At 49.4% G+C, this 26128-nt stretch overlaps 1 protein-coding gene across 1 annotated transcript in view; it reads left to right on the top strand.

The window, feature by feature from the left end:
* The window catches only part of TIMM44 (translocase of inner mitochondrial membrane 44), a 645415-nt gene that overhangs the window by 101096 nt on the left and 518191 nt on the right, over positions 1-26128 (top strand). The window contains exon 3 of the mRNA XM_082244204.1: positions 12802-12972. Within this exon, the coding sequence (XP_082100330.1) occupies positions 12802-12972 (171 nt within the window). The remainder of the gene's footprint in view (positions 1-12801; positions 12973-26128) is intronic.

Genomic DNA, 26128 nt, shown 5'->3' with positions numbered 1-26128 from the left:
AATAGATAAGATTAACACAAATCACAGAGACTAGATGTCTTACACCCCAGAGCCCTCAACTCAGTCAGGTTATAGCCAGACCATAATGCCTAATCTTTGTGGACAGCATAATGACAGGAATTGTATTGGGTGTTTGGATCAGAGTAAACGTGGTACCAATATTTAAAAAAGGGCAGAGACCTATTCCTGGAAACGACAAGCTAGTCAGCCTAACATCAGTAGTAGGCAAACTATTGGAGGGAATAATAAGGGACTATATCAAAGAATTTACTGAAAATATCAAATACCATTAGTAGCAAACAGCATAGGTTTTTGAAGCATCCTTCTTACCAGACTAATCGGTTATCATTCTACAAAGAATTGAGCTGCAGCTGCCATCTAGATAGGAGGCCTATGGATGTGGTGCATTCGATACAGTTCCCCATAAACGCTTGATCTACAAGCTGAGGTCTGTTGCCATGGACCATAGGCTTTGTTTTGGGATAGAAAACTGCTTGCAGGGGGACGTCCAAAGTGTAGTGATAAATAACTTGTACTTGGAGTGGGAAGTGGGATACACCAAGGCTCTGTCTTTGGACCAATTCTGTTTAATTTTTTCATAAAAGATTTAGAGGATGCGTAGCTCAATCTCAGTTTTTGCGGATGACACAAAAATAGTAGGGCAGTAACTTCACAGCAGGATATAGAAACTTTTTAGAAAGACTAGAGTAAAATAACAGAGAAAATACATGGCAAATGAGGTTTATTTTGGGGAAATTAAGGATGGAGAAAGATATAGGGGTCCTAGTAGAAGATGGACTGAGCAATAGCATGCAATGTCAAGCTGCAGCTACCAAAGCTGGCAGAATATTGGCATGCATAAAAAAGGGGGTGTACTCCAGGGATAAAACTATAATCTTGCCACTTTATAAAGCTGTGGTGCAACTACATTTTGAGTATTCCTTCCAGTGCTGGTCACTAGACCTCAGAAGGGATGTGCTGGAGAGAGTCCAGAAAAGGGCAACAAAAAATACGGGGATTGGAGGACCTCAATTACGAGGAACGACTACAAATAGTTCATTGGTGATCCCAGCATAGGAAAAAAAGAACTATTCAGTCTCTGGGAGTGTAAGAGGACACAGGGCCACACCATGAAATTGGGGAAGAAGCTGTTTAACCTAAAGCTGCGCAGGGGGTTTTTCACGGTCAGGGCAATAAAGATGTGGAACGCTCTTCCACAATTGGTGGTGTTAGCAGGGAGTATTGATATTTTTAAATGACCTTTGGACATGCATCTGAGCGAACACAATGTACATGAAAATGATTGACACCGACAAATGTACACCTACACAGGTTTAACTGGATGGACTATTGTCATTATTCAAACTTGCCTACTATAGAATTGACATGTATTCTTTTGTTTTGTACTCTGTTTAGTTATGTTCTCCTTGTTAGGTGTGAGATATTTAATCTCATCCGGTGTTAGCCTTGGTCATTGACCTTTGGGCAGCTATCAACCTGAAGGCAGGGGTATTGAATTAAAATTCAAGGATGTCTGGGCGCTAAAATTTATTTGGGCCGAGGTCCAAACCTCAAGTCTGTGCTATGCCAATCGCAGTATTCCTTTACATCAGGTGTCCCCATCACAGTGCTCTTTTACATCAGTTGTCCCCATCCCAGTGCCACTTTACATCAGGCATTCCCAGCAGAGTGCCCCCTTATATCAGTTGTCCCCATCAGTGTGCCCCCTTAACATAAGATATGCCCATCAGTGTACCCCTTAGCATAAAATATTTCCATCAGCCTGACCCGTAACATAAAATAAAGGGCACGCTGATGGGCACATTTTATGTTAAGGGCACTCTTATGGGCACATTTTATTTTATGGGGCACTCTAATTATGTTAAGGGGCACGCTGATGGGCAAAACAAAACGTGTCCATCAGCGTTGCTCTTAACATAACATATGCCCATTAGAGTGACCCTTAACATAAAATGTGCCCAGCAGTGTGACCCTTAACATAAATTGTGCCCATCAGCATGACCCTTAACAAAATATGCCCTTTAGTGTGCACTTTAGAAGGTATTCTAATCAGAATTCCCCTTTAACATGTTCCCCACATACCTTTTGGGGCAGGAGTCAGCAACCCGGATGGGGGGGGGGGGGAAATGCAAGATACCTCGCAAGGCAGGGCATGCACGTGATGTCACCCCCCCAACTTGCGGCCTGGCTGGAAGTGAGAGCCGCTGTCGGGAGCAGGGGGGCGGGGCGCACACGGGAAGTCTCTGGTTGCTGGTACACCCATGGTCCCAGCAAACGACTGCTCAAAGGTAGTGGCCTGACGGAAGCATCGTGCGGTCCATTATCGGACCGTGGGCCACCATGTAATGACGAGTGCTGTAAGGGGTTGTTTGCTGTTGCCCACCCTTCAGTTTGACTGCTTTTGGACATGCAGATTGTGAGGACTTCAGGCTTCCCGTGATGGTCAATGGATAAGAAATAAATATTTAGTTTTTTGTACTCGCTGTAAAATCTATCTTAGTCTATTGAAGAACACAAGTCCCACTGCTCTGTTTATGTTGTTGGTTACTGCTTGCTACAAAACTGAGGCATGCTGGTTGTGGTACAACTTAAGCAGGCCTCAACTTGGCGTCCGTGTGACACAATAGTGACTACTTTCCTCAATGAAGTAAAAAGGCTTTACAGTAGAGGTTCACCGAATGGAAATTTTGGTGCCGAAACCAATAATGCAGGATGCACTTGACCCAAAATGACAGTTACAATTAAATCCTAGATATATTTATTTATATCGTAATCAACTTTAATTTCATAAATTTAAATGAATGTGAATTTTATTGTCGGCCATTTGCACCTTTAGGGCAAGAAAAGCTCAAGACATATGTATCCCTTTAAATTCTATGTATGCATTGATACTAGTTCTTTTCGCTTCCCTTGTGTTAAAAATCCTGCTTGCTGCATTTAAAAAATGTCAGTTAAAAAAAAAAATGCATCAAAAACGCACGTTCCCAATGAAATGCATTGAAAATGCAGCAAGAAAGCATTAACGCACCCATGTTAAGTTTTTGATGCTGTTTCTCGGAGTCCTCTGACAGACGCAGCCACTTCATAGTTTCCTCACAAATGGGTAATGCGCCACCAACAGGAGTAGACTAGGCAGTGAAACTATTAGAAAAACTTTTCACTAGACACACCCTTAGGGGCTGTCACCTCAGACATTACCCCTTTTTCGAGCGCCATCTTGGATGTGGGCAGGCCGCACTGTATGGGCAGCAGCCATTTTTCCTGTGCTTTTCCTATACTTTCTAATGGCACCATGTTCTTGTGGCTCAGGGGGAGTTCGGCCTCTAGTGGTATTTGGTCACTTCCTCCCAGGAGTTTTCACTTGCAGCAGACAGCGTGGAGAGTGGCTGCTGATCCTATTCTGGCACAGTAATGGGGTCTTTAGTCCTTTTGGGCATTCTTCAGACACATTTAGCTATCATCAGTTTTTCTACTAGCTGAAGGGGGACTCCATGGTAGGGCGGTTTGGTAGTGCGGACCGCTATCGCGGCTTTAAAGGGCCAGTGTACCTTTTTTTGTCTAATTGCCAACATGGAGTCCCAGAGTGAAAATTTCCCCACTGATCTTGTGTGTGCATCCGGGTCATCCGGATCACCTTCCCTAGCATCTGTCTGCGGCCATTGAAACTCTGGCGCCCAAAGTTGATTTTGTCATGTCACAAGTTGCTATTCAAAAAAGGCTGATGCCCTCTCAATGTTCTTATTCAGAGCTTGAAGTGGTTGCCACGGACACTGCCCTCCCTGAGGGATCCCTGTCCTGGCACTCGGATGGCGAGGATGAGTCCTCCTCAGCTGCAGTGTGGGACCGCGCTTTGGTGGAAGCACTGGTTCGCTCCGTCAGGGAAACTCAGGAAGGCGGGTTGTTTTTGGCTCTCGCTAAGCCCAGAAGTCAGTTCAGGTTTTCCCTTGCCCCGACGAGTTTTACATGATCGTGAATGAGCAATGGTGGTGCATTAAGCACAAGCTGGAGGTACCTAAGTGTTCTCTGTGCCGCTACCCTTTTGCTGACTCAGTTTCCAATCGCTGGACAGTGTCCCCTAAGGCAGTGTCTTCACCAAGGTTTTTTCCCCAGTGCTTGCTCTACTGCACAAGAAGGGGATTGTGGTCCTCGATTATCTGGATGATCTGCTATGGGCAAGCTTGTGTGCCACTCTGTCGGGTGTTCTGACAGTCATGGTTCAGACGCTCCAGGAGTTTGAGTGGACCATCATGTCCAGAAGTCGGCACTGACCCCCATCAGTACATCTGAATTATCTGGGCATGGTCTTGGACTCCACTCAAGCGAAAGTTTTCGTTCCAGAGGGAAAACCTCAGACCTTGCAGGGTGAGATCAGAGCCCTCAGGGACACAGCGATCTCTCCTCCCTGCGAACCTGCATGAGGTCCCTGGGGCTGATGGTGTCGGCCTTCGAGTCAATCCCGTTTGCCCTGTTTCACACAAGGACTCTGCAAGCAGAGGTTCTTGCCAAATGGAACAAGGACCTTCAGTTCTTGGACAGAATGGTTTGTTTGAGTCGTTCACGAGGTCGGAGCTTTCGTGGTGGCTTCTGTCACCTGCTTTGAACCAAGGCAAGTCTTTCCTGCCACTGTTGTGGACGGTGATCACCTGACGGGCTGGGGTGGAGTACTGGGCACTCTTTGTGCCAATGTGCGTCGTCAAGGGTGGAATCTTCCTTTGCGATGTCCTTGAGCTCAGGGCGATTAAACTCTTCCTGCTCCATTGGGTGTCTCGGTTGCACGGTCACCCGGTTCGGGGTCAAACCGACAATGCCACGGCTGTGGTTTACATCAAAAGGGGGCACCAGGAGTGCCTGGGCGGCCAAGGAAGTGGCCGAGATTCTTACTTGGGCCGAGGTGCACGTTCCAGCTCTCTCGGCTGTTCACATTCCTGGAGTGGAGAACTGGCAGGCGGACTATCTGGGTCGTCAGTCCCTGGATCAAGGGGAATGGTCCCTGCATCCAGGTGCCGGGTGGGGGACACCGAACGTGTATCTGTTCACGTCTCGTCTCAACAGGAAGGTGGAAAGGTTCGTGGCCAGGGCTCAAGATCCTCTGGCAGACGCCACAGATGCGTTGGTGGTGCCTTGGCACCGGTATCGGACGATTTTTATGTTTTTCCCTGACTCAACTGTTGTCAAAGTTCCTCCACAGATTGGCGTAAGAAAAGGTACAGGTGATTCTGGTGGCCCCAGACTGGCCTCTCCGGTCTTGGTACGCAGACCTAGTAAAGATGGTCGTCGAGCCTCCCTTGTGGTTGTCTCTGAGGGAAGATCTGCTATCTCAAGGGCTGATTTTCCATCCTGCTTTACAGTCTCTGGCTTTAACGGCGTGGCTGTTGAAGGCCACGTGTTGAGAGACGGAGGTCTCGCTGATGCTGTGATTTCTACCTTTGCTAAGAGCACTGAAGGCTACCTCCAGGAAGATTTACCATTGTACCTGGAAGGCATACATTGCCTGGTGAGTCGCAAGGGTTGCATCCTTGCTCCGTTTCGGTGGTGAGGGTCTTGTCTTTCTTGCAGAGAGGTGTGGAGCAATGTTTGGCTTTGGGCACGATTTAAAGGTCAGGTGTCGGCCTTGGCCGTTTTACTTTCAGCGTCCCCTGGCGTCTAGCTCCCTTATTCGCACGCATCTTTCTTCAAGGCGTGCGTCATCTGGCTCCTCCGAGGCGATCCCCCTTTGCCTCCGTGGGATCTCAATATGGTTTTGTCCGTTCTGAAATGGCCTCCCTTTGAAAATATTAGAGAAATCTCTCTGCGTTTGCTGTCCCAGAAGCTTGCCTTTCTGGTGGCTATCGCCTCTGCTCGCAGGGTGTCTGAGTTGACGGCTCTGTCTTGCCGTTCGCTTTATCTGGTCGTTCATAGGGATATGGTTGTTCTACGTCCTAACCAATCTTTTCTTCCTAAGGTGAAGATCTTGTTTTGCCTTCACTTTGTGCGAAGCCTAAGCATCCCAAGGAATTTTCTCTGTGTTCACTGGATGTGGTTGAGGCGATCAGGGTTTACCTGTCGGCTACGGAATCCTTTCGGACGTCTGATTCCCTGTTTGTCCTTCCTGAGGGACCTTGTAAGGGTTCGGCTGCATCCGCTGCAACCATTTCCAAATGGATCAGACAGACGATTGTACGCAAGGTTTTGCAGGCTGCTGTTTGCTAAAGAGACATGGCTTTCTCTTCGTGGGGTGAATTTTCGTTTTGGGGTTAGCTCTTGTTGGTTGAGCTCCTGTTGCCATGTTTTTCTGGCCTTGATGGATCGTTACCATTTTGTTGGTTGCATCCTTCCCACCCCTCATGCCTACACTGCTTTGGGACATCCCATTTGTGAGGAAACTATGACGTGGCTGCGTCTGTCAGAGGACGTAAGAGAAAATAGAATTTCTCTTACGTCCTCTGACAGTCGCTGCCCACTCATACAGTCTTCACCAATGGGTATTGACTTCTTATCCACAGGAGTAAGCTAGGCATAAGACTTGTTAAAAACAAAGCAATTTACATACACATCTACAGGGGGCTGTCCCACTGGTCCAAAACCCCCGGCTAGCCTCATTGCCAATTCAGTTTGTCTTCTGCCTAGGTAGGAGCTGGGGCTGGGGCTACATGTGTCAGCCTTTTTTCTGTTTTATTACTTTTATTTTCTGCAAGAGTGTTTCCTTGCACTACTAGCTTTTTATTTGTTCTGCGTTTAGTTCGTCGGATCTTCGGAAGACTACAGCATTTGCGGAGCTGGGAATTGGACTGGTCGTCCTGGTACTCCAGGAAAGAGGATCTTATGGAATCCCAGCCCGCCATCGAGCATTTAGCAGGCTAAGTGTACGCCCTGGCCTCGCAAACTACCTGCCCCTGTCCTCCGGGGCGAACGCCCGCGAGGTGGCCACCTCGCCAGGATGCCTCAGTTGCGGTCTTACCGTGTGTGGCATATGTCCTGTCCTTGGCGGACGGCACCCCGCCACCTGGGGTGGGAGGTTCCCGTCGTGATGAGGCGCCCACGCCATCTTGGTCGGGTAAGTAGTACTCTGTGTGGGGCCTCTTTGTGGGATGACAGTCTGCTGGGTCTGTTCTCCTTCCCTCATGTCTGTGTCTGGGGCTCGCATCCTCCTGGTCCCTGCTGGGGAGTTACTGTGTGCGGAAACACTGTGTGGGTGTTTGTGAGGGTCCCTACCATGTCGGCACTTTTTTGTGTTTTGTGTGGGTGTTCAGACATGTGGCGGCGGACCGCTGCGGTAAAAACCGCGGGTCCGCCATGTTGGGTATGGGCGGCTGCCTGACCTCACTGTGGGCTCTTCAGCAGCCATTTTCCTCTGCAGTATTGGCGCCATTTGGGCGCCATCTTGTGTGTGGCATGGTTCTCTGTCGACACGTGTCGGCGGCCATTTTCCCGGAGCCTCCCATTGCAATCAATAGGCATCCATTTTTCCTTAGCCTGTGCTTGCCTGGCTCTAGCGGTCTGACATCACTTCCTTTTCCTGCATAGAGCGGAATCGTTCGGCAGAAGGGTAACGCTCCTGGGGGTCTTTCTTGCTGTTTGGGGGATATTCTCTTGCTATTGGTCATTTTTTGATATCGGTGGGTGCTTCAGTTATGGTCCTGACTGCAGTGCATGACGGCGGGTGTCGCTGCCGTCGAGCCTTAAAGGGCCAGCACCATACAATCTTTTGTTAATTTTCGTGGGAGTCCCAGGACAGCGAACTTCCTCCCAGTCCTTGGTGGGTGATTCAGGTGTGCCTGAATCTTCTACCCTTACTGCGGCTCTTGCGACTTAGTGTCCCAGGGGGACCAAAGAACGCGCTGCTATGTCTGCGCTTATTTCCTCGGTTTAAGAGACACTGCATTTAGAGGATGAGCCCACCCATCGGGGGAGCAGTCTTCCTTGGGACTCGCAGAACCCGAAAAACGACACAGGTATTCCTTGTCCCGCTGAGTTTCACGTGACGGTGAACGAACAATGGCGTACATTTAATGCGCCCTCTTGTGGTACCAAAACTGTTTCAATTCCATTGCCCTTTCGTGTCTCCTATGGATTCACGACGGACTGTGTCCCCTAAAGTGGATCGCACAGGGTCCAGGTTAAACAAGGCCACTCATGTCCTCGGAGGATTCTCCAGTGTTCAGTGCTCAAATGCACTCTGGAGGCGGATTCCGACCCTCCAACTACTGTGGAGAAGGGGAGCAGATGCGTCTGGCAGGTGTTTTGTACCTGTGTGACGCGGCCTTGGAGGAGGCTCCTCTAGCGGCTCGGCTGTCTGGTGTCACGGTGCTGCTCCATTGTTTAATGTGGCTGATGAGCTGGTCGGCTGACCAGACTCCAGGAATATGGTGTCTAACATACCTTATGAGGGGAATCGTCTTTTTGGGGATTCCCTGGACGAGTTGGTTTAAGGAGGCACAGGGGGCAGTAGCCCTCTGCTGCCCCAGAACCCCTGGGGTAAGTTTTTCCTCGTTAAGCGGGGCCTTTCTTTAAACTGAATCGGGGGTCCCTTCGTGCCTTCAAGGCACAGGTCAAGGGGTAACCCTTTAAGGTCCAGGGTGGTCAGAGGAAGCCCTGGGTGGGCAAGCAAAACTCCACCCATGCCAGCCGGTGGGTCCTTCCGCCTCCACCTGCAGGGACGCCCTCACCCATTGCAGGGGTGGAGGGACGTCTGCGCAGTTTCCTAGCCCTTTGGCTGCTCCGGGTTCAGGACAGGTGGGTTCTGGAAATCATTCGATCGGGATACAGGCTCGTATTCCTTTCGTGGCCAGCGGATAGATTCTTTCCCTCAAATCTTCATTTGACCCCAGATCGGTTACAGATCGGGCAGTTCAGGATTTTCTTGCCAGGGAGCGATTGTCCCGGTGCCTCTTTGGGACAGGTTTCGGAAGTTGTACTCGACTCTGTTCACTGTGCCCAGTAAGGAGGGCAAGGTACATCCATTTCTGGACTTGAAAGCTCTGAACCGCTTGCGCGGGTTCAAAAGTTCCGCGTGGAATCCCTCAGTTCGGTGGTGGCCTCCTTAAGTCCAGGAGATTTACTGGCTTCCACCGCTCTTGAGGATGCGTGTTTACACATCTCTATATTAGCGGGTCTTCAGAGGTTCCTCCGATTTCACATTCGCGGAGGGTCACTATCAGTTGGTGGCGTTACCTTTCGGTCTCGCTTCAGCTCCAAGGGTGTTTCCCAAAGTGCTGGCTCCTGTTCTGGCCCTGTTGCGGACGCAGGGGATTGCGCTCTGGGGATATCTGGACGATCTCCTGTTACGATCGAGTGCCAGCCCGAGTCTCTTATGCGATCTGTCAACTACCATTCAGACGCTCCGGGAGTTCGGATGGACCATCAACGTTCAGAAGTCGACTTTGTCCCCTTCTGTTTGTCTCACTTATCTGGGAATGGTCCTGGACTCTACCCGAGTAAAGGTTTCCTGCTGGAGGACATGCTCCGGACTCTACAGGACGAGGTCAGGTCCCTTCGGGACAAGGATTCCTCGTCGCTCAGGGCCTGCATGTGGTCCCTGGGGTTGATGGTGTCAGCCTTCGCGGCAATTCCGTTTGCACAGCTCCACATGCGATCTCTTCAAGCGGAGATCTTGACCAGGTGGGACAGGCATCCTCATTCCTTGGAAAGGAGGATATCTCTGAGTCGCCAAGTCAGAGAGGATCTTCTCTGGTGGCTCCTGTCCTCGACTCTGACGGAGGAAAACTCCTTCCGCCCGTTGTTGTGGACTGTGATCACCACGGATGCCAGCCTGTCAGGCTGGGGTGGCGTTCTGGGCATTCTGTCTGCCCAGGGCACTTGGTCGGAGGAGGAATCCTCCCTGCTGATGAACATCTTGGAATTGCGATCGATCAGATTATGCTTGCTCTGTTGGTCGGCTCATCTTCGGGGCCAGGGTGGACGACGCCACTGAGGTGGCTTACATCAAATCATTACGGGGGCACCAGGGGTGCCCGGGCGGCCCAGGAAGTGACCAGAATTCTGTCTTGGGCCGAGAAGCAAGTCCCGGCGATTTCGGCTGTAAACATTCCGGGTGTGGAGCATTGGCAGGCCAATTATCTGAGCCGCCAGACCCTGGACCAGGGAGTATGGTCCATACACCCGGAGGTTTTTCAGATGCGGTTTGCGAGCCGGGGATCCCCGGATGTGGATCTGTTCGCCTCTCGGCTAACCAACAAGGTGGAAAGGTTCGTGGCACGAACGCGCGTTCCTCTGGCAGTCGCATCGGATGCGCTGGTGGTGCCTTGGAATCAGTTTTGCCTGATCCTGCCTTTTTCTCCGTTTTGGTTGTTGGCCAGGTTCCTTCGCAGGTTAGTCTCGGAACTAAAGTTGGTGATTCTGGTGGTCCCAGACTGGCCGCGCCGGTCTTGATACGTGGTCATCGTCCAACTGGTCGTCGAGACTCCGTGGTGGCTCCCGGTCGAGACGATCTGCTGTCTCAGGGGCTGATCTTCCATCCTGCTTTACGGTTGCAGACCTTAGCGGCGTGGCTGTTAAAAGCCAGGTCTTGGGAGATCGGGGTCTCTCGTTGGCGGTCATTCCTGCCCTACTCAGGGCTAGGAAGGCCTCGTCCGGTAAGATCTATTACCGTACTTGGAAGGTTTATTTTGCCTGGTGTGAATCCAGGGGCATCCATCCTCGCTCCCTTTCGGTGCCGAGGGTGTTAGCCTTCCTCCAATCTGGTGTGGACCAGCGTCTTGCGCTAGCCACTATTAAGGGCCAGTTGTCTGCACTGGCCATCCTTTTTCAGCGCCCCTTGGCGTTTAATTCATTGATATTCACCTTTATCAAGGTGTGCATCATTTAGCTCCTCCTCGGAGAGCGCCTTTACCTCCTTGGGAGTTAAACTTGGTCCTGTCCGTTTGGCAACATCCTCCCTTTGAAAAGATCAGAAACATTTGTCTGCCTCTGCTGACGAGAAAGGTTACCTTTCGGGTGGCTATCACATCTGCTCGCAGAGTGTCGGAGTTGGCGGCCTTGTCTTGCCGCTCCCCTTACCTTGTGGTTCATAGGGATAAGGTGGTCTTGCGACCTAACCAATCCTTCCTTCCTAAGGTGGTTTCTGATTTTCTCCTTAACAAGGATATTGTCTTACCTTCGCTATGTGCGAACCCTAAGCATCCTAAGGAGTGTGCCTTGCATTCCTTGGATGTATTCCGGGCGATCAGGGTCTCCCTGTCGTCCACTGCTTCCTTCAGAAAGTCGGATTCTCTTTTTGTCCTTCATGAGGGACCTCGGAAGGGTATGGCTGCGTCTGCGGCAACCATTTCTAGATGGATCAGACAGACGATTGTACAGGCCTATTCGTTTAGGAAACAGTTACCGCCCTTCCTTGTCAAGGTGCACTCTACCAGAGCGGTGAGTGCTTCCTGGGCTTTCCAGCAACAGGCTTCGGTGGCCCAGGTGTGCAAGGTTGCGACTTGGTCGTCGGTGCACACCCTTTCCAAATTTTACAAACTTGAGGTTCTGGCATCTGCAGATGCTTCCTTTGGCCGCAAGGTTCTGTGTGCGGCAGTGCCTTAAGGGGGCCCTAGTTTTGCAGGTCCCTGTCTGTTGGGGTTGTTTCCCCCTTGGTTATTTTGCTTTCCTGCGTTGTTTGCTCCAGTTGAGTTTTTCTGTTACCCAGAGGGTTTACCTTTCTGTTCAGATAAGGTTCCCTTCTCTGACCTGGGTGCCTTTGTGACGGTTGCGCTTCCCACCCCTCATGTCTACACTGCTTTGGGACATCCCATTGGTGAAGACTGTATGAGTGGGCGGCGACTGTCAGAGGACTCAGGGAAAGGAATTTTACGGTAAGATTTACAAAAATTCACTTTTCTCTTACTTCCTCTTTCTAAAATCTTACCGTAAAAAAATCCTTTCTCTGAGTCCTCTGACAGACGCCGCCCTTCTTTTTGGGGTTCATGGACTATCTACTGCTTGCTACCAAACTGAATTGGTAATGAGGCTAGCTGGGGGTATTGGACCAGTTGGACAGCCCCCTGTAGGTATGTCTATGTAAATTGCTTTGTTTTTAACAAGTCTTATGCCTAGCTTGCTCCTGTGGATAAGAGGTCAATACCCATTGGTGAAGACTGTATGACTGGGCGGCGACTGTCAGAGGACTCAGAGAAAGGAATTTTACGGTAAGATTTTACAAAAATTCAGTTTTTTCTAAGAACTTACCGTAAAATTATTTTCTCTGAGTCCTCTGACAGACGCAGCCCCCACCCCTCCTCTATTTTTGGGTTGGTTGCCTTTTTCCTTCACTGCTTGCTACGAAACTGATTAGTAAGCACAATGTGTCTGGGGTTATGTCTGAGGGGACAGCCCCTAAGGGTGTGTCTAGTGAAAAGTTTTTCAAATGGTTTCACTGCCTAGTCTACTCCTGTAGGTGGCCCATTACCTATCTGTGAGGAAACTATGAAGTGGCTGCGTCTGTCAGGACTCAGAGAAAATAATTTTAAGGTAAATTCTTGAAAAAAATTATATTTTTGTAGTCACGTGACCTATGAAAAACACAACATAAGCACATTAAAATCATAGTAAAAAACATTTTTGGTGCCATGATCAGGAGCTTTTTCTCTTATCGGCATTTTGCAGATGACTCCATTTTTGGCCTCCAAAATTTCTAATGTTTCAAAAGTTAAAAATGAAGAATGACTGACCCTTCCCTATTGTACCTTTTACACTAGCACCCCCACCCCCTTTTTTTATATTTGTTATCTTTTTGAGGTGCATACTCTATTGTTACACTCTGCATATAACTCATTGAAGTAATTCTGCTTTTCTTTCTCCTTGTAGTGGCGGTACTATTCATCTCACAGTAGACGAGGATTTCTAGCTGGGCTTCTTGATAATATCAAACAAGAACTTTCAAAAAACAAAGAAATGGAGGAAAACATTAAAAAATTTCGAGAGGAAGCAAAGAAATTGGAAGAATCTGAAGCTCTGCAACATGCTCGGAAGAAATTTGTATGTTTATATGTGCTTTTTGAAATGTCTATTTTTTTTTTTTTTAATTCTACTTTTAGAATTAACAGTACCTGGGCTAACTGGTAAAGGTTTTACACCAGTAGTGCTGAAGTGAAACTATCGAAGTACTTGTGTAAGTCTTCATATTGCATTTGGAGCCCCCTGGAATCCCTAACGCTGACCATACATGCATTGAATTTCAGTCTGTTTCGCAACACCCAGATTGACAAGTCATTTTTTATTTGACTTGTTATGTTAGAAAAAAAGCTGTTCAGTCAAAGGGATTGCATGAGGACTCGGGGGCATACAATGCGATTAGAGGAGAAGCGTTTTAACCTCAGGCAACGTGGGGTGTTCTTTACGGTTAGGGCTACAAGATTGTGGAATTCTCTACCACAAGAGGTGGTTTCTGCGGGAAGTATGGTGGCTTTCAAAAGACTATTAGACGTACATCTCAAGGATCAGAACATACAGGGGTATGTGAGATGATTGCAGCCACACACACCTACACAGGTTGAACTGGATGGACTGTTGTCTTTATTCAACCTCACCTACTATGTAACTATGTAACTATAAGTGGAAAATTTTGTAGCCAAACAGCAACTGCATCCAAGCAGGTGCTTGCACTGTTTGGGTATTCTGGTAGCATGCAATCCCAGCTGTCAGACCTCAGTGAGAGGTTATCCGACCTACACTGTTAAAATTAATGTAAGAATTTTTTAGACTTCTTGTGTTAAGTCAGTAGGTTAAAACTAAGAAACCTTTACGTTTATGGCCAGCGCAGGGTGTCAGAACTGGCTGCATTATCCTGTTGTTCCCCAGATCTGGTGGTTCATAGGGATAAGGTTGTTCTTCATCCGAATCCATCCTTCCTTCCTAAGGTGGTTTCAAAGTTTCATTGAATGAGGACAGTGTATTGTCCTTCCTATGTCCTTAGCCCAATCATCCTCGAGAATTTGCATGGCATTCCTTGGATGTAGTTCGGGCGATCAGGATATATTTGAATACTACGGATTCAATTTGTAAGACGGATTCACAGTTTGTGATCACGGATGGCCCTAAGAAGGGGTTGCCTGTTCTGCTGCGACCATCTTTAGATGGATCAGACAGACGGTGGTATAGGCTTATTTTATCTAAGGGTCGGGATCCCCCGTTCCCTGTTAAGGCGCATTCTACTCGGGCGCTTAGAGTTTCCTGGACCCTCCGCCATCAGGCGTCAGTGGTTCAGGTTTTCAAGGCGACTGTTTAGTCGTCGGTTCATACCTTTACAATATTGTATAAGGTTTATGTGATGGCATCGTCAGATGCCTCTTCTGGCCGCAAGGTTCCTGCAGGCCACTGTTTGAGGAGACTGTTGGTCTACCTTGAGGATTTGTGGGGTAGGTCTCATCTGTTTACTCGATGAGTCCTTTGATACTTCTGGTTGGCTCCGGTTGGGCCTTCTAGTTTGGATTTTGATTTCGGTCAATCCCACCCCTCATTTGTGGCACTGCTTCTGGATGTCCCAGTTCTTGTGAATCAAGAAGACTACGTCTGTCAATGAGCGACAGAGAAAATCGGATTTTTGTAAGATCTTACCGTAAAATCCTTTTCTCTTAAGCTCATTGACAGACGTAGTACCCGCCCCTCTATCATTGAGTTGGGTTGGGTTAAATTCTCTGTTGCTGCTTTGGGACAGAACTGATTCTCTGTAGCAGACAGGAAGAGGATATACCCTCTGGGACTGCCCCTAGGGTGGAGCCAGAACGTTTTTTCTTTCTGCCTAGTCCTACTCCTGTAGAGGGCAGCATAACCCAGTTCTTGTGAATCAAGAAGACTACGTCTGTCAATGAGCTTAAGAGAAAAGGATTTTACGGTAAGATCTTACAAAAATCAGATTTCTCTAGCGCTCATCGACAGACGTAGTCCTCGGTGATACACCACCTTCGGGTTATGTTACCTCCGCAGGAGCAGGACTAGACAGGAAATTAAAAAGCTCTGGCCACACCCTAGGGGCAGTCCCAGAGGGTATATCCTCTCTCTCTCTGCCTCAGCAAATCAGTTATTTTCTGTCTAGTTAGGAGTAAGGACCTAGACACCTTGCTGGGATCTTAGGTCCTGGCAAGAATTTTTTCTTAAAGGATTTTTTTTTTAGACAGCTTTTTTCTCCAGTGTTCCTGTGAGATCTTCAAGCAAGAAAGCTGAACTGGGCGACGGGCTGGATGTTGAGATCCGGTGGTCACCCCAGTTCAGCCTACGAGCGCGTGCAGGCCATAGCTCCGCGCTGGGTCGGCCGCGACAAAGTCCCATTAAAGGACTGTCCACGCGAGTTAAACGTCTCGCCGAAACGCCAAAGACCATGAGTCACGGCGTCCGTATCGGTCGACAGCCCTCCCGCCCCGGTGGAGAGGGGTACTGTCAGGAGTTGGTGCCCGCCTGGTTCCGGTATGGTGAGTAGTATGTTCCCCCTTTTTCCCTGACGGGTTTTGTGGTGAACGCGGGCCCCTCTCTGTATGGTAAGAAAGAGTCCTTTCTATCCTATAACATGTCACAAATCCTCCTACTTTGAGTGTGATTTATGTGTGCAAAAGCCAGGAGGCTTGGCTTGGGAGCTAACAATCTATTGTATACATGTTTTAAAGATGTAATCTGTGGCATTCTGGGAATCTTATGGGTTAAGTATAAGCTACCTACCAGTCAGAAGCCACGGACATGTAGACTGCCTTCCAAATCAGATCTCCAGCTAATAGCAGGCCTCCCGAACGGCCACGCGGTCCGCCAGGGCCGGTACCGCCAACCACGCCATATCCCCATGCAGAGAGAGTGTTGTGTGCCCTGCAGCACACCGCTATTCAGTTTAGGCCGCCGCCATTTTTTTTGCTGGATCGCACGAGCCGCCATTTTGGCGTAGCCTCGTGTCTCCAGCATGGGGGCGGCCATGTTTGAGGTGATCCTACACCTCGTGGAGCTTGGGGGAGGCGCCGGAAGGCGTGCAGAGGGGCGGAGCCGCCTCCTTTCTTCCTGGGCAGCCAGCCAAGAGACTTCCTGTTTGTCAAGACAGCGCTGTAAGCTGTTGCAGTTTAACTCTGAGCATCAAGTGGTGAGCCTGGGGGTCTATCTCTCTCTCTCTCTCGATCGATAGGGATCCCTAAGCAGGTAACACTAAGGGGCTTTTTGTGGCGCTGGGGGTCAGAAAAGAAAAAAAAAAAAAAAAAAAAGTTTTTTTCTTTACTTTTGAATTATATTATCCAGGAAGTAACTGGAGTTATTATGGACCCTGCCACACATATTCCCCCACCTGTTTCCCTCGAGGGGGCCTCGGGACCCGCCGGTGCACAGAGTATAGAGTCATTTACAGCAATTTTGGAGTCTATGGTGGCTCGGGTGGAGGCGGCCTGTCAGGGACGGGGGTCAAGGAAGCGACCCCCGCCTACCCCTATACCATCTGACACCTCTGACTCAGATTCAGAGATGGTCACGGCAGTTGCAGGTTCCTCTGCAAGGGCTGTTATCCCAGGTAAAGCCCCCTCAGACAGTGAGGAGGACGCTTCTTCTCTTGCTATAATTCAGGAAGAAGCATTGGTGGACGCACTAGTTGTGGCAGTGCAAGAAACCTTAAAACTTGAGGCTTTACCGGCAGAGGCAACTGAAACAGAGAGGCCTTTTGGGACTAATAAGCCCATCAAGACGGCGAAGGCTTTTCCTGTACCTAAATGTTTTGGTAATCAGATTAAAGGAGAATGGGAGCATTCTAAACGTACCTTTACTATTTCCAAGCGTATTGCTAGACGCTATCCGTTTGAGGAATCCATCATTAAGAAATGGACGGTACCACCAGTCGTGGATCCGCCTATTTCCAGGCTGAATAAAGCCACGGTTATTCCAGTGGAGGACACTTCGTCCTTTAAGGATCCGGTGGATCGAAAGATAGAAGCAGAGTCCCGCACTATCTTTTCTCTGATAGGGTCAGCATTTAGACCAGTAATCGTTATTGGTCTAGTTTCCCAGACACTTACGGAATGGGCGAAAATGGTACGCCAAGATCTTAGGGGAAAAGATATTCCCCAGGAGACATCTGATTTGATGGAACAGATCATACAAGGGCTACGGTTTATCTGTGACGCAGCCTTGGACACTACTCCCCTATTAGGGCATGCATCTAAGTTAGCAGTGATCCTCAGACGTGTGCTGTGGTTAAAATGCTGGTCAGCTGACCTAGGTTCCAAAAAGACCTTGACCAATCTCCCCTTTCAGGGGAATCGTCTATTTGGAGCCAACCTAGATGAAATCATTAAGGATGCCACTGGGGGCAAGAGCACTTTTTTGCCACAGGCTGCAAAAGCTAAGGGACCTCGCAACAAGCGAGGACCTTTCTTTACCGCCCATAAAGGGCGCCCGGCTGGTACTAGCGGGAAAGGCAAGACTCCTCCAGGAGGGTTCAAGAAGGGGACCAACCCAGCCAAACCCGAAGCAAAGGAGTACACAGCCTGAAGGTGCGCCCCCACCCAGTTTCAGGGTGGGGGGACGTTTTCACCGGTATTCAGGACATTAGATCGAGCATCAACCACTACTACCGGTGCGATTCTTCCCTTCCAACATTTAAGTACCACAGGAAGCGGTAGTTACCGTTCCCTGAAAAGATCTTTTCCTTTACCTTTTCCTAAGATTAGTCCCGATACCTCACAGGAATCGGATCTGGTTGACCAGATAGGCCAAGTAGCCTCTAGTCGGGTGACTTCGGTCCCTGAGGTTCAACCAGAAAAGATCACCCTTCCTGATAGCAATCAGGTATCTGATAAATGTGTGGGAACAGAAAACGACCAGACTTTCTCGGATGGTCGGGGCCAGATACCTCTAGGGACGCCTGGTTCAGATCCAATCAGCGCCAGTGGTCCTAGAAATTCTAGGCTGGCCTCCTCAAGCCGGCCTGGCCGACTTGGACATGTTAGTCGCAGACGTTCCGTGGGAACTTCGTCTCAGGGAGTGTCTGTGGTCTCAAGGACCAATTTACCTTCGTGCTTTACAGTCGCTGGTTTTAATGGCCTGGCCATTGAGACCCAAGTACTGAAGGACAGAGGTTTGTCTACTTCAGTCATTCCTACCCTTATTAAAGCAAGGAAAGCGACTTCCAGCAAAGTCTATTATCGCACATGGAAGACTTATATTGCGTGGTGCGAATCTTTAGGATTTCCTCCACGTACCTATTCGGTATCTCGAATATTGGCCTTTTTGCAACAAGGGGTTGAGCAGAAGCTAGCCTTGAGCACCATCAAGGGTCAAGTTTCAGCATTAGCAATCTTCTTTCAGAAGCCTTTAGCTACCAAATCCTTGGTGCGGAATTTCATCCAGGGGGTGCGGCACCTGGCTCCTCCAGTCCGCGCGCCCTTACCGCCCTGGGATCTTAATTTGGTTTTGTCGGTTCTACAGAAACCTCCCTTTGAAAACATCAGGGAGATTCCCTTGCTTACTCTATCCCAGAAGGTGGCCTTCTTGGTGGCTATTACTTCTGCTCGCAGGGTGTCAGAACTGGCTGCATTATCATGCCAGTCACCATACCTAGTGATTCATAGGGATAAGGTAGTACTTCATCCTAAGCCATCTTTTCTTCCCAAGGTGGTTTCAGATTTTCATCTGAATGAAGATATTGTACTACCTTCCTTGTGTCCTCAGCCCAAGCATCATCGGGAACATGCGTTGCATTCCTTAGATGTGGTTCGGGCAATCAGGGTATACCTGAAAGCTACGGAATCATTCCGTAAGACGGATTCACTTTTTGTGATCACGGATGGCCCCAGAAAGGGTTTGCCTGCATCTGCCGCGACCATTGCCAAATGGATTAGACAAACGGTGGTACAGGCTTATTCTATTAAGGGTCAGAGTCCTCCGTTCCCTGTTAGGGCGCACTCCACTCGAGCGCTCAGTACTTCCTGGGCCTTTCGCCATCAGGCGTCAGTGGTCCAGGTATGTAAGGCGGCCACCTGGTCGTCGGTACATACCTTTACAAAATTCTATAAAATTGATGTGACGGCATCGGCGGATGCCTCATTTGGCCGCAAGGTTTTGCAGGCCGCAATTTGAGGAGACCGGTGGTCTACCTCGAGGGTTTTTTTCTGTTTGGAAAAAAAAAAAAAAAAAAAATTGTTTTCTCTTTTTTTGGTTGAGTCTCATCATTAAGGATGAGCATTGTAAACTTCTAGTTGGCACCGGTTGGGCCTTCTAGATTGGGATTGATTTCCATTTTCCCACCCCTCAGTTGTGATACTGCTCTGGGACGTCCCGAAGGTGGTGTATCACCGAGGACTACGTCTGTCGATGAGCGCTAGAGAAAAATGGATTTTTGTAAAATCTTACCGTAAAATCCTTTTCTCTTAGCTCATCGACAGACGTAGTCCCCGCCCCTCTGTTTTGGAGTTGGGTTGGGTTAAATTCTCTAAGCACTGCTTTTTCACATAACTGATTTGCTGAGGCAGAGAGAGAGAGGATATACCCTCTGGGACTGCCCCTAGGGTGTGGCCAGAGCTTTTTAATTTCCTGTCTAGTCCTGCTCCTGCGGAGGTAACATAACCCGAAGGTGGTGTATCACCGAGGACTACGTCTGTCGATGAGCTAAGAGAAAAGGATTTTACGGTAAGATTTTACAAAAATCCATTTTTTTCCGCTCATAAAAGGTTTGTTCGCTCCGCTGGGGCGAGCGAGAAGGGCTCCAAAGCCCCCTCAGGGGGTTTCAGAGGGCGCTGGTCGGGTAAACAAAAATCCGGCTCAGCCAAACCTGAAGATAAGACCAACACAGCCTGAAGGTGCGCCCCCACCCATTTCTGGGGTGGGGGGACGTCTTCACTGGTTTCCAGATCCAGGGCTTTCCTGAATCCCGTACAAAGGGGTTCAGGAGGTCATACGGTCGGGATACAAGATCGAGTGTCGATCACTTCTACCGGTGCAATTCTTCCCTTCCATCGTTCGTATGCTACAGGGAGCGGTAGTTTCCGTTCCTTGAGCAGGACGTTTTCTTCACTTTTTGCAAAGATCATTCCCAGTTCCCTCCAGGAATCGGATCCGGGTGAGCGAGCGGACCAGGGAGTCTCTGGTCTGGTGGCTTCGGTCTCCTATGCTCAGCCAGAGGAAGTTACTACTTCCGATAGAGTCCAATTTTCTGATAAATGTGTGGGAACTGAGAGCGATCAGATTTTGTCTGATTTTTCTGGACCGAGCAGCTCTAGGGCAGCCCGGTTCGGATCCAGTCAGACAATGCCATGGCTGTGGCTTAGGTCGAGCACCAAGGATTTCACCAGCTGTGCCTTCAGTGGGGCACCCCGGAGGTGGATCTGTTGGCATCTCGGCTCAACAGGAAGGTGCGGAGGTTTGTAGCCCGCACCCGCGATCCTCTAGCGGACACAGCAGGCGCGCGGATCGCCCCGTAGGGGCAGTATCAGCTACTGTATGTCTTCCCTCCTCTCAAGTTGCTGCTGAAGCTTCTCCGCAGGATAGAGGTGGAGGGAATGCCAGTTATCCTGGTAATTCCGGACTAGCCTCGTCAAGCCGGGCACGCCGACTTGGGCAGACTGGTCGCGGACGATCCTTGGAGACTTCCTCTCAAGGAGGATCTGCGGTCTCAGGGACCGATCTTCCATCTTGCTTTACAATCGCTGGCTTTAACGGCCTGGCCATTGAGACCCAGGTACTGAAGGACAAGGGATTGTCAGCTTCAGTTATTCCTACTCTAATTATAGCAAGGAAAGCGACTTCTAGCAAAGTCTATTATCGCACATGGAAGGTTTATATTGCGTGGTGTCAATCCCTTGGAATTCCCCCACGTACCTATTTGGTGACCCGAATCTTGGCTTTTCTGCAACAGGGGGTTGAGCAGAAGCTGTCCTTGAGCACTATCAAGGGTCAGGTTTCAGCGTTAGCAATCTTCTTTCAGAAACCTTTGGCTACTTATTCCTTGGTGCGGAATTTCATCCAGGGAGTGCGGCACCTGGCTCCGCCAGTGCGCGCGCCCTTACCGCCCTGGGATCTTAATCTGGTGTTGTCGGTTCTTCAGAAACCTCCCTTTGAAGATATCAGGGAGATTCCCTTGCTTACTTTATCCCAGAAGGTGGCCTTCTTGGTGGCTATCACTTCTGCACGCAGGGTGTCAGAACTGGCTGCATTATCTTGTCGTTCCCCCATATCTGGTGGTTCATAGGGATAAGGTGGTTCTTCGTCCGAATCCATCCTTCCTTCCTAAAGTGGTTTCAGAGTTTCATCTGAATGAAGATATTGTATTACTTTCCCTGTGTCCTAAGCCCAGTCATCCTCGGTAGTTTGCGTTACATTCCTTGGATGTGGTTCGGGCAATCAGGGTATACCTGAAGACTACGGACTCGTTTCGTAAAACGGATTCACTTTTTGTGATCACGGATGGCCCCAAAAAGGGGTTGCCTGCATCTGCCGCGACTATCTCCAAATGGATCAGACAGACGGTGGTACAGGCTTATTCTATTAAGGGTCGGGATCCCCCGTTCCCTGTTAAGGCGCACTCCACTCGGGCGCTTAGTGCTTCCTGGGCCTTCCGCCATCAGGTGTCAGTGGTCCAGGTTTGCAAGGCGGCTACCTGGTCGTCGGTTCATACCTTTACAAAATGTTTTAAAGTTGATGTGATGGCATCGGCGGATGCCTCTTTTGGCCGCAAGGTTCTGCAGGCCGCAATTTGAGGAGACCGGTGGTCTACCTCGAGGGTTTTTTTCCGTTGGATTTTCAGTTGAGTCTCATTCTTTAGTATAATGAGCCTTTAAAGACTTCTAGTCGGCACCGGTTGGGCCTTCTAGATTTAAATTTTTCTGTTATCCCACCCCTCATTTGTGGCACTGCTTTGGGACGTCCCAATGTGTTATTAATCAAGAGGACTGCGTCTGTCAATGAGCGACAGAGAAAAATGGATTTTTGTAAAATCTTACCGTAAAATCCTTTTCTCTTAAGCTCATTGACAGACGCAGTACCCGCCCCTCGTTTTTTTGAGTTGGGTTGGGTTAAATTCTCTGACACTGCTTTGTGACATAACTGACTTCCTGTAGTAGAGAGAGAGAGGATATACCCTCTGGGACTGCCCCTAAGGCGTGGCCAGAACGTTTTCCTTCCGTCTAGTGTCCTACTCCTGTAGAGGGCAGTATAACCCAATGTGTTATTAATCAAGAGGACTGCGTCTGTCAATGAGCTTAAGAGAAAAGGATTTTACGGTAAGATTTTACAAAAATCAATTTTTTGCTAATTTGGGCCAAAAAGTTTAATCTTAACCTCATTGGTCCACAGAACTTGTTTCCAAAATGCATCAGGCTTGTCTATATGTTCATTTGCATCAGGCTTGTCTAAATATTCATTTGCAAAGTTCAAACGCTGATTTTTGTGGTGAGGACGTAGAAGAGGTTTTCTTCTAATGACTCTTCCATGAAGACCATATTTGTACAAGTATCTCTTTATAGTGGAATAGTGTACCACAACTCCAGTGTCTGCCAGATCTTTCTAGAGGGATCGTGCAGTCAAATGTGGGTTTTGAATTGTTTTTCTCACAATCCTGTGAACTGTTCTGTCTGATATTTTTCTTGGTCTTCCAGATCTTGCTTTAACTTCCACTGTTCCCACTGTTTTGGCCCCCTTCCCAATGATTTCTTAATTGCATTGCTTACTTTTTTGCTATCTTCCTATAGCCTTCTCCAGCTTTGTGAGCATCAACTATTTTCAGTTTCATTTTTCTAGACAACTGCTTAGAAGATCCCATGGTGCTGATTGTTGGGGCAAGGTCAGATGAGTCTGGGCATTTAAAACCTTTGAGATTTGACACCACCTGGTCTTCCCAGACGATGATTGAGAACCATCCATGACACTGGCAGGTCTCAGCCTTGCAAAGGGGGCAGTGCATGCTATAAATTCTGCAGGGTGCCCAAACTTTTGCAGACACCATTTTTTTGTTTTCTGTAATTTTGAAAGTGTCAATGATGGAAATAAAATCTAACTTTTGTTGACATATAAGAATGTCTAATCTGTAATTTGATGCCTTTTGGAGATTTTTCCATCTTTCCTTGGTTTCTTTATGCACATTAATACAAATTTTTACCTGGGGTGCCCAAACTTTCGATCCCCACTGTACGTGCACGCACTCTGCTCAAAAAAATTAAAGTAAGACTTTTTAATCAAATTTAATTAAAGCATCCACTCATTTAAACTCCTTGGGATATCGATCTGATCAGTTAAGTAGCAGAGGGTGTTTTTGTAGATTTTTTTTTTTATTTTTTTAGCTAGCTTTTTTTTTTTTCTCCGGAACTTTTGTTTTTTTCCTGTGAGATCTTCAAGCAATTATGCCTGACTGGGTTACAGATTGGACACCCATATACAGTGGTCACCCCAGTCTGACCAGCGAGTGCGTGCAGACTAGCTCCGCGATAGGTCAGCCGCGACATAGTTCCACTGGACGGGGACTGTCCTGCGAGTTAAACTCCTTGCCAGGACGCACACGTCAGGGTCTAGGCTTATGTCACAGCGTTCCTATTTGGCCGACAGCCCCCCTACTCCGGTGGCATGTGGTCGTGTCAGGAGATGGCGCCCGCCTGTGTTCCCGGTGTGGTGAGTAAACGTCCCCCCCCCCCCCTTCCCTGGCGGATTTTGGGGTGGACGCGGGCCCTCTCCCTGGGATGGTCGGACCCTCACACTCCAGGGTTCCCTCTGTCCTGTTGTGACCCCCAGTACCCCCCCCCTCCCACGTGCGGGACTGTTTTGGCCTACCTGAGGCTGGGGCCTAGTGTGCAGGCCGCATGAGTGGGCCAGGGGAAATGCGCCGTCCACGGCGCTTAAATGATCGTGCGGGCAGGGGACCTTGGTGGGGTTTTCTGCAGTGGATGGGTGTTTGGGAGGGTCCTGATTCCCAAACGGGGCCGCCATTTTGTTGTAGCCTCTGTCTGCTTCTATGGCGGCAGCTATCTTGGTACATCGGTTTTCGCCGATTTTGCGGTAGATTTTTTTTGCTGTGGAGGCCGGTGGGAGTGCCTGGAGGACAGTGAGTCATGGGGGTGGTCTCTCCCTCTCTGTGGGGATCTGTTAGCCCGTGCCTGCCCTCCGGGGGGCGCTGCAGCGCTGTGAAGCCGCTTTTTTAATTTTTTTTGTAATCTGTCTTTTTTTTTTTTTAATTGCCGGCTGGTTCCTCAGGTTTAGTATGGACCCTGCAGGCCATTTGTTCCCACTTGACCCCCCTCACAGAGGCCACAGTTCAGGACTGTCCGATGCCTTTTCGGCAGTTCAGGAAGCATTTGGGCCCGGGCGAAGGTGGTAGGTGCGCTAAAACTTTTCTCGGGCTACCCCTGCCTCATCTGATGTCTCGGAGTCTGAGTCTGCCTCAGCCGCCGCAGATGTGGGGCCTCCCTGCCGGTCTGTTACCTCGCATCCTGTCTCAGATGATGAGGATGACATTTCTATCTCCCCTGCCGTGACAGGCGCTGGTGGATGCACTGGCTGTTTTCGGTACGTGACACTGCAATTTGGGGGTCGCAGTGGCGACTGCACCTGGGGCGCAGGTGGCATCTGGCACTCGCATGCCATCTGGAGCTGCTCTTTTTTTTTTTTTTCTGGCTGCTCATGTAGGAGGGGTCCGTCTGAGACGTTCCCCCCCCTGGGGTGTCTAAGAGGCCGTTAGACGTTGCCCTTTTGGGGAGTCTCTGGTCCAGAGGGCTGTAACGCCTTTGGTGGACGTACGGTCTCTAGCTGAATGGGACTACCGTTGCTCTGGTGGAGGAGTCTCCGTACTTAAGGACTTGGAGGGGATAGGATGGCGCGGGCTGTGGCCTGCGATCTGTACTCCCTGGTGTAGTCTGCACTCGGAACAGTGTTTGTTTGCCCTTGCCACGGAGATTCTGCCTGATGGGTGGAGTTCCACCACCGTGACTTGGTGTGGGGCATGTTCCTCTTGCCCTGGGGGAGTTGTTGGAGCAGCTGGCGCAGGGGCTGCAATTTGTTGCGATGCCGCACTGGTCGAGGCTCCCTTGTATGGGTCACCTTGTCGTTTTCGGCGGTGAATGTTTAGCGTTCTGGACCGGAGTGTTGGTCTGCGGATCAAACTTCTAAGACGGTCTTAATGCATCTCCCTTTTTGGGGAACGCCTGTTTGGCACTGCCCTGGATGACATTATATAAGGGTGTCATGGGAGGAAGAGTGTTTTCTTCCACAGGCTAACAAGGGTAAGGGCCTTCGTCAGTCAGGGTTCTTCCCTTTTCGGCTCACAAACAATTTCTTCATCCCTCGGGGATGGGGATGGTCAATGTGGCGAAGTCCTTCCAGACTTTCCACGTGTGGTTCCAAACGACCCCGGTCTGGAGAACATGAGTTTTTTTTTTTCCACACCTGCGGACAAGGCCTGCTTGGCCCGAAGGTGCTTCCTCACCTGTCTAGGTGGTGGGGGGAGGTCTTTGCATGTCGAGGCTGACTGGATTCAGGTGGTAATGCGGTCCAGTTGAACGATCGAGTTTTGATCCGTTTATTTCCGGTAAGGTTTTTTCCCTTCCAATGCACGGCTGTCCCCGGATTGCTTTCAGGCGCTCTGTGGGGCATTTCAGGCCATAGTTCAACAAGGTGGACCAACTGGTCCTTTGATGGTTCCGTGCAGATCAAAAATTCAAGTTGGTATCGGTTTGCACGGTGGTGGCTTCCCTACATCGGGGGGGAATTCCTGGCCTCCATATACATCAAGCTGCCTACTTTCACATCCTGTTATGTTCTGGACACCTATGGGTTCTCCGTTTTTTGCCATGGGGAAGGATCTCTATCGGTTTGTGATGTTACCCTTTGGTTTTGATTATGCTACTAGGGTCTTCACAAAGGTGTTGGCTCCGGTCCTGGCGCTGTTGCGGCAGCAGGGGGTATCGGTCCGGGGTTCCTGGCCGATCTGCTTCTCCGTGTGGAATCCCCTACAGTGCTGACAAACGAATTTGGAAGTCACAGTGAGAATTCTGGAGGAGTTCAGGTGGGTTCTTAACCTTCGGAAGTCATCCCTAGTTCCTTCCATGAGACTGGACTATCTGGGCCTGACTTTGAATTCGCCCTCAGTCAGGGTGTTTTCTCCCTCCGTGGAAAAAAACTCTCTTGGAAATTCAGTCAAACAGCAAAGAGGCATGTCCGGCGGGTGGGGGTGCAGGACAGCCACAGGGGAGGGGGTCCG

Source organism: Pelophylax lessonae (assembly GCF_965119305.1).
Source record: "Pelophylax lessonae genome assembly, chromosome: 1".
Taxonomy (NCBI): domain Eukaryota; kingdom Metazoa; phylum Chordata; class Amphibia; order Anura; family Ranidae; genus Pelophylax; species Pelophylax lessonae.
Note: the sequence above shows the minus strand (reverse complement) of the source record. Positions and strands in the feature narration are given on the sequence as shown.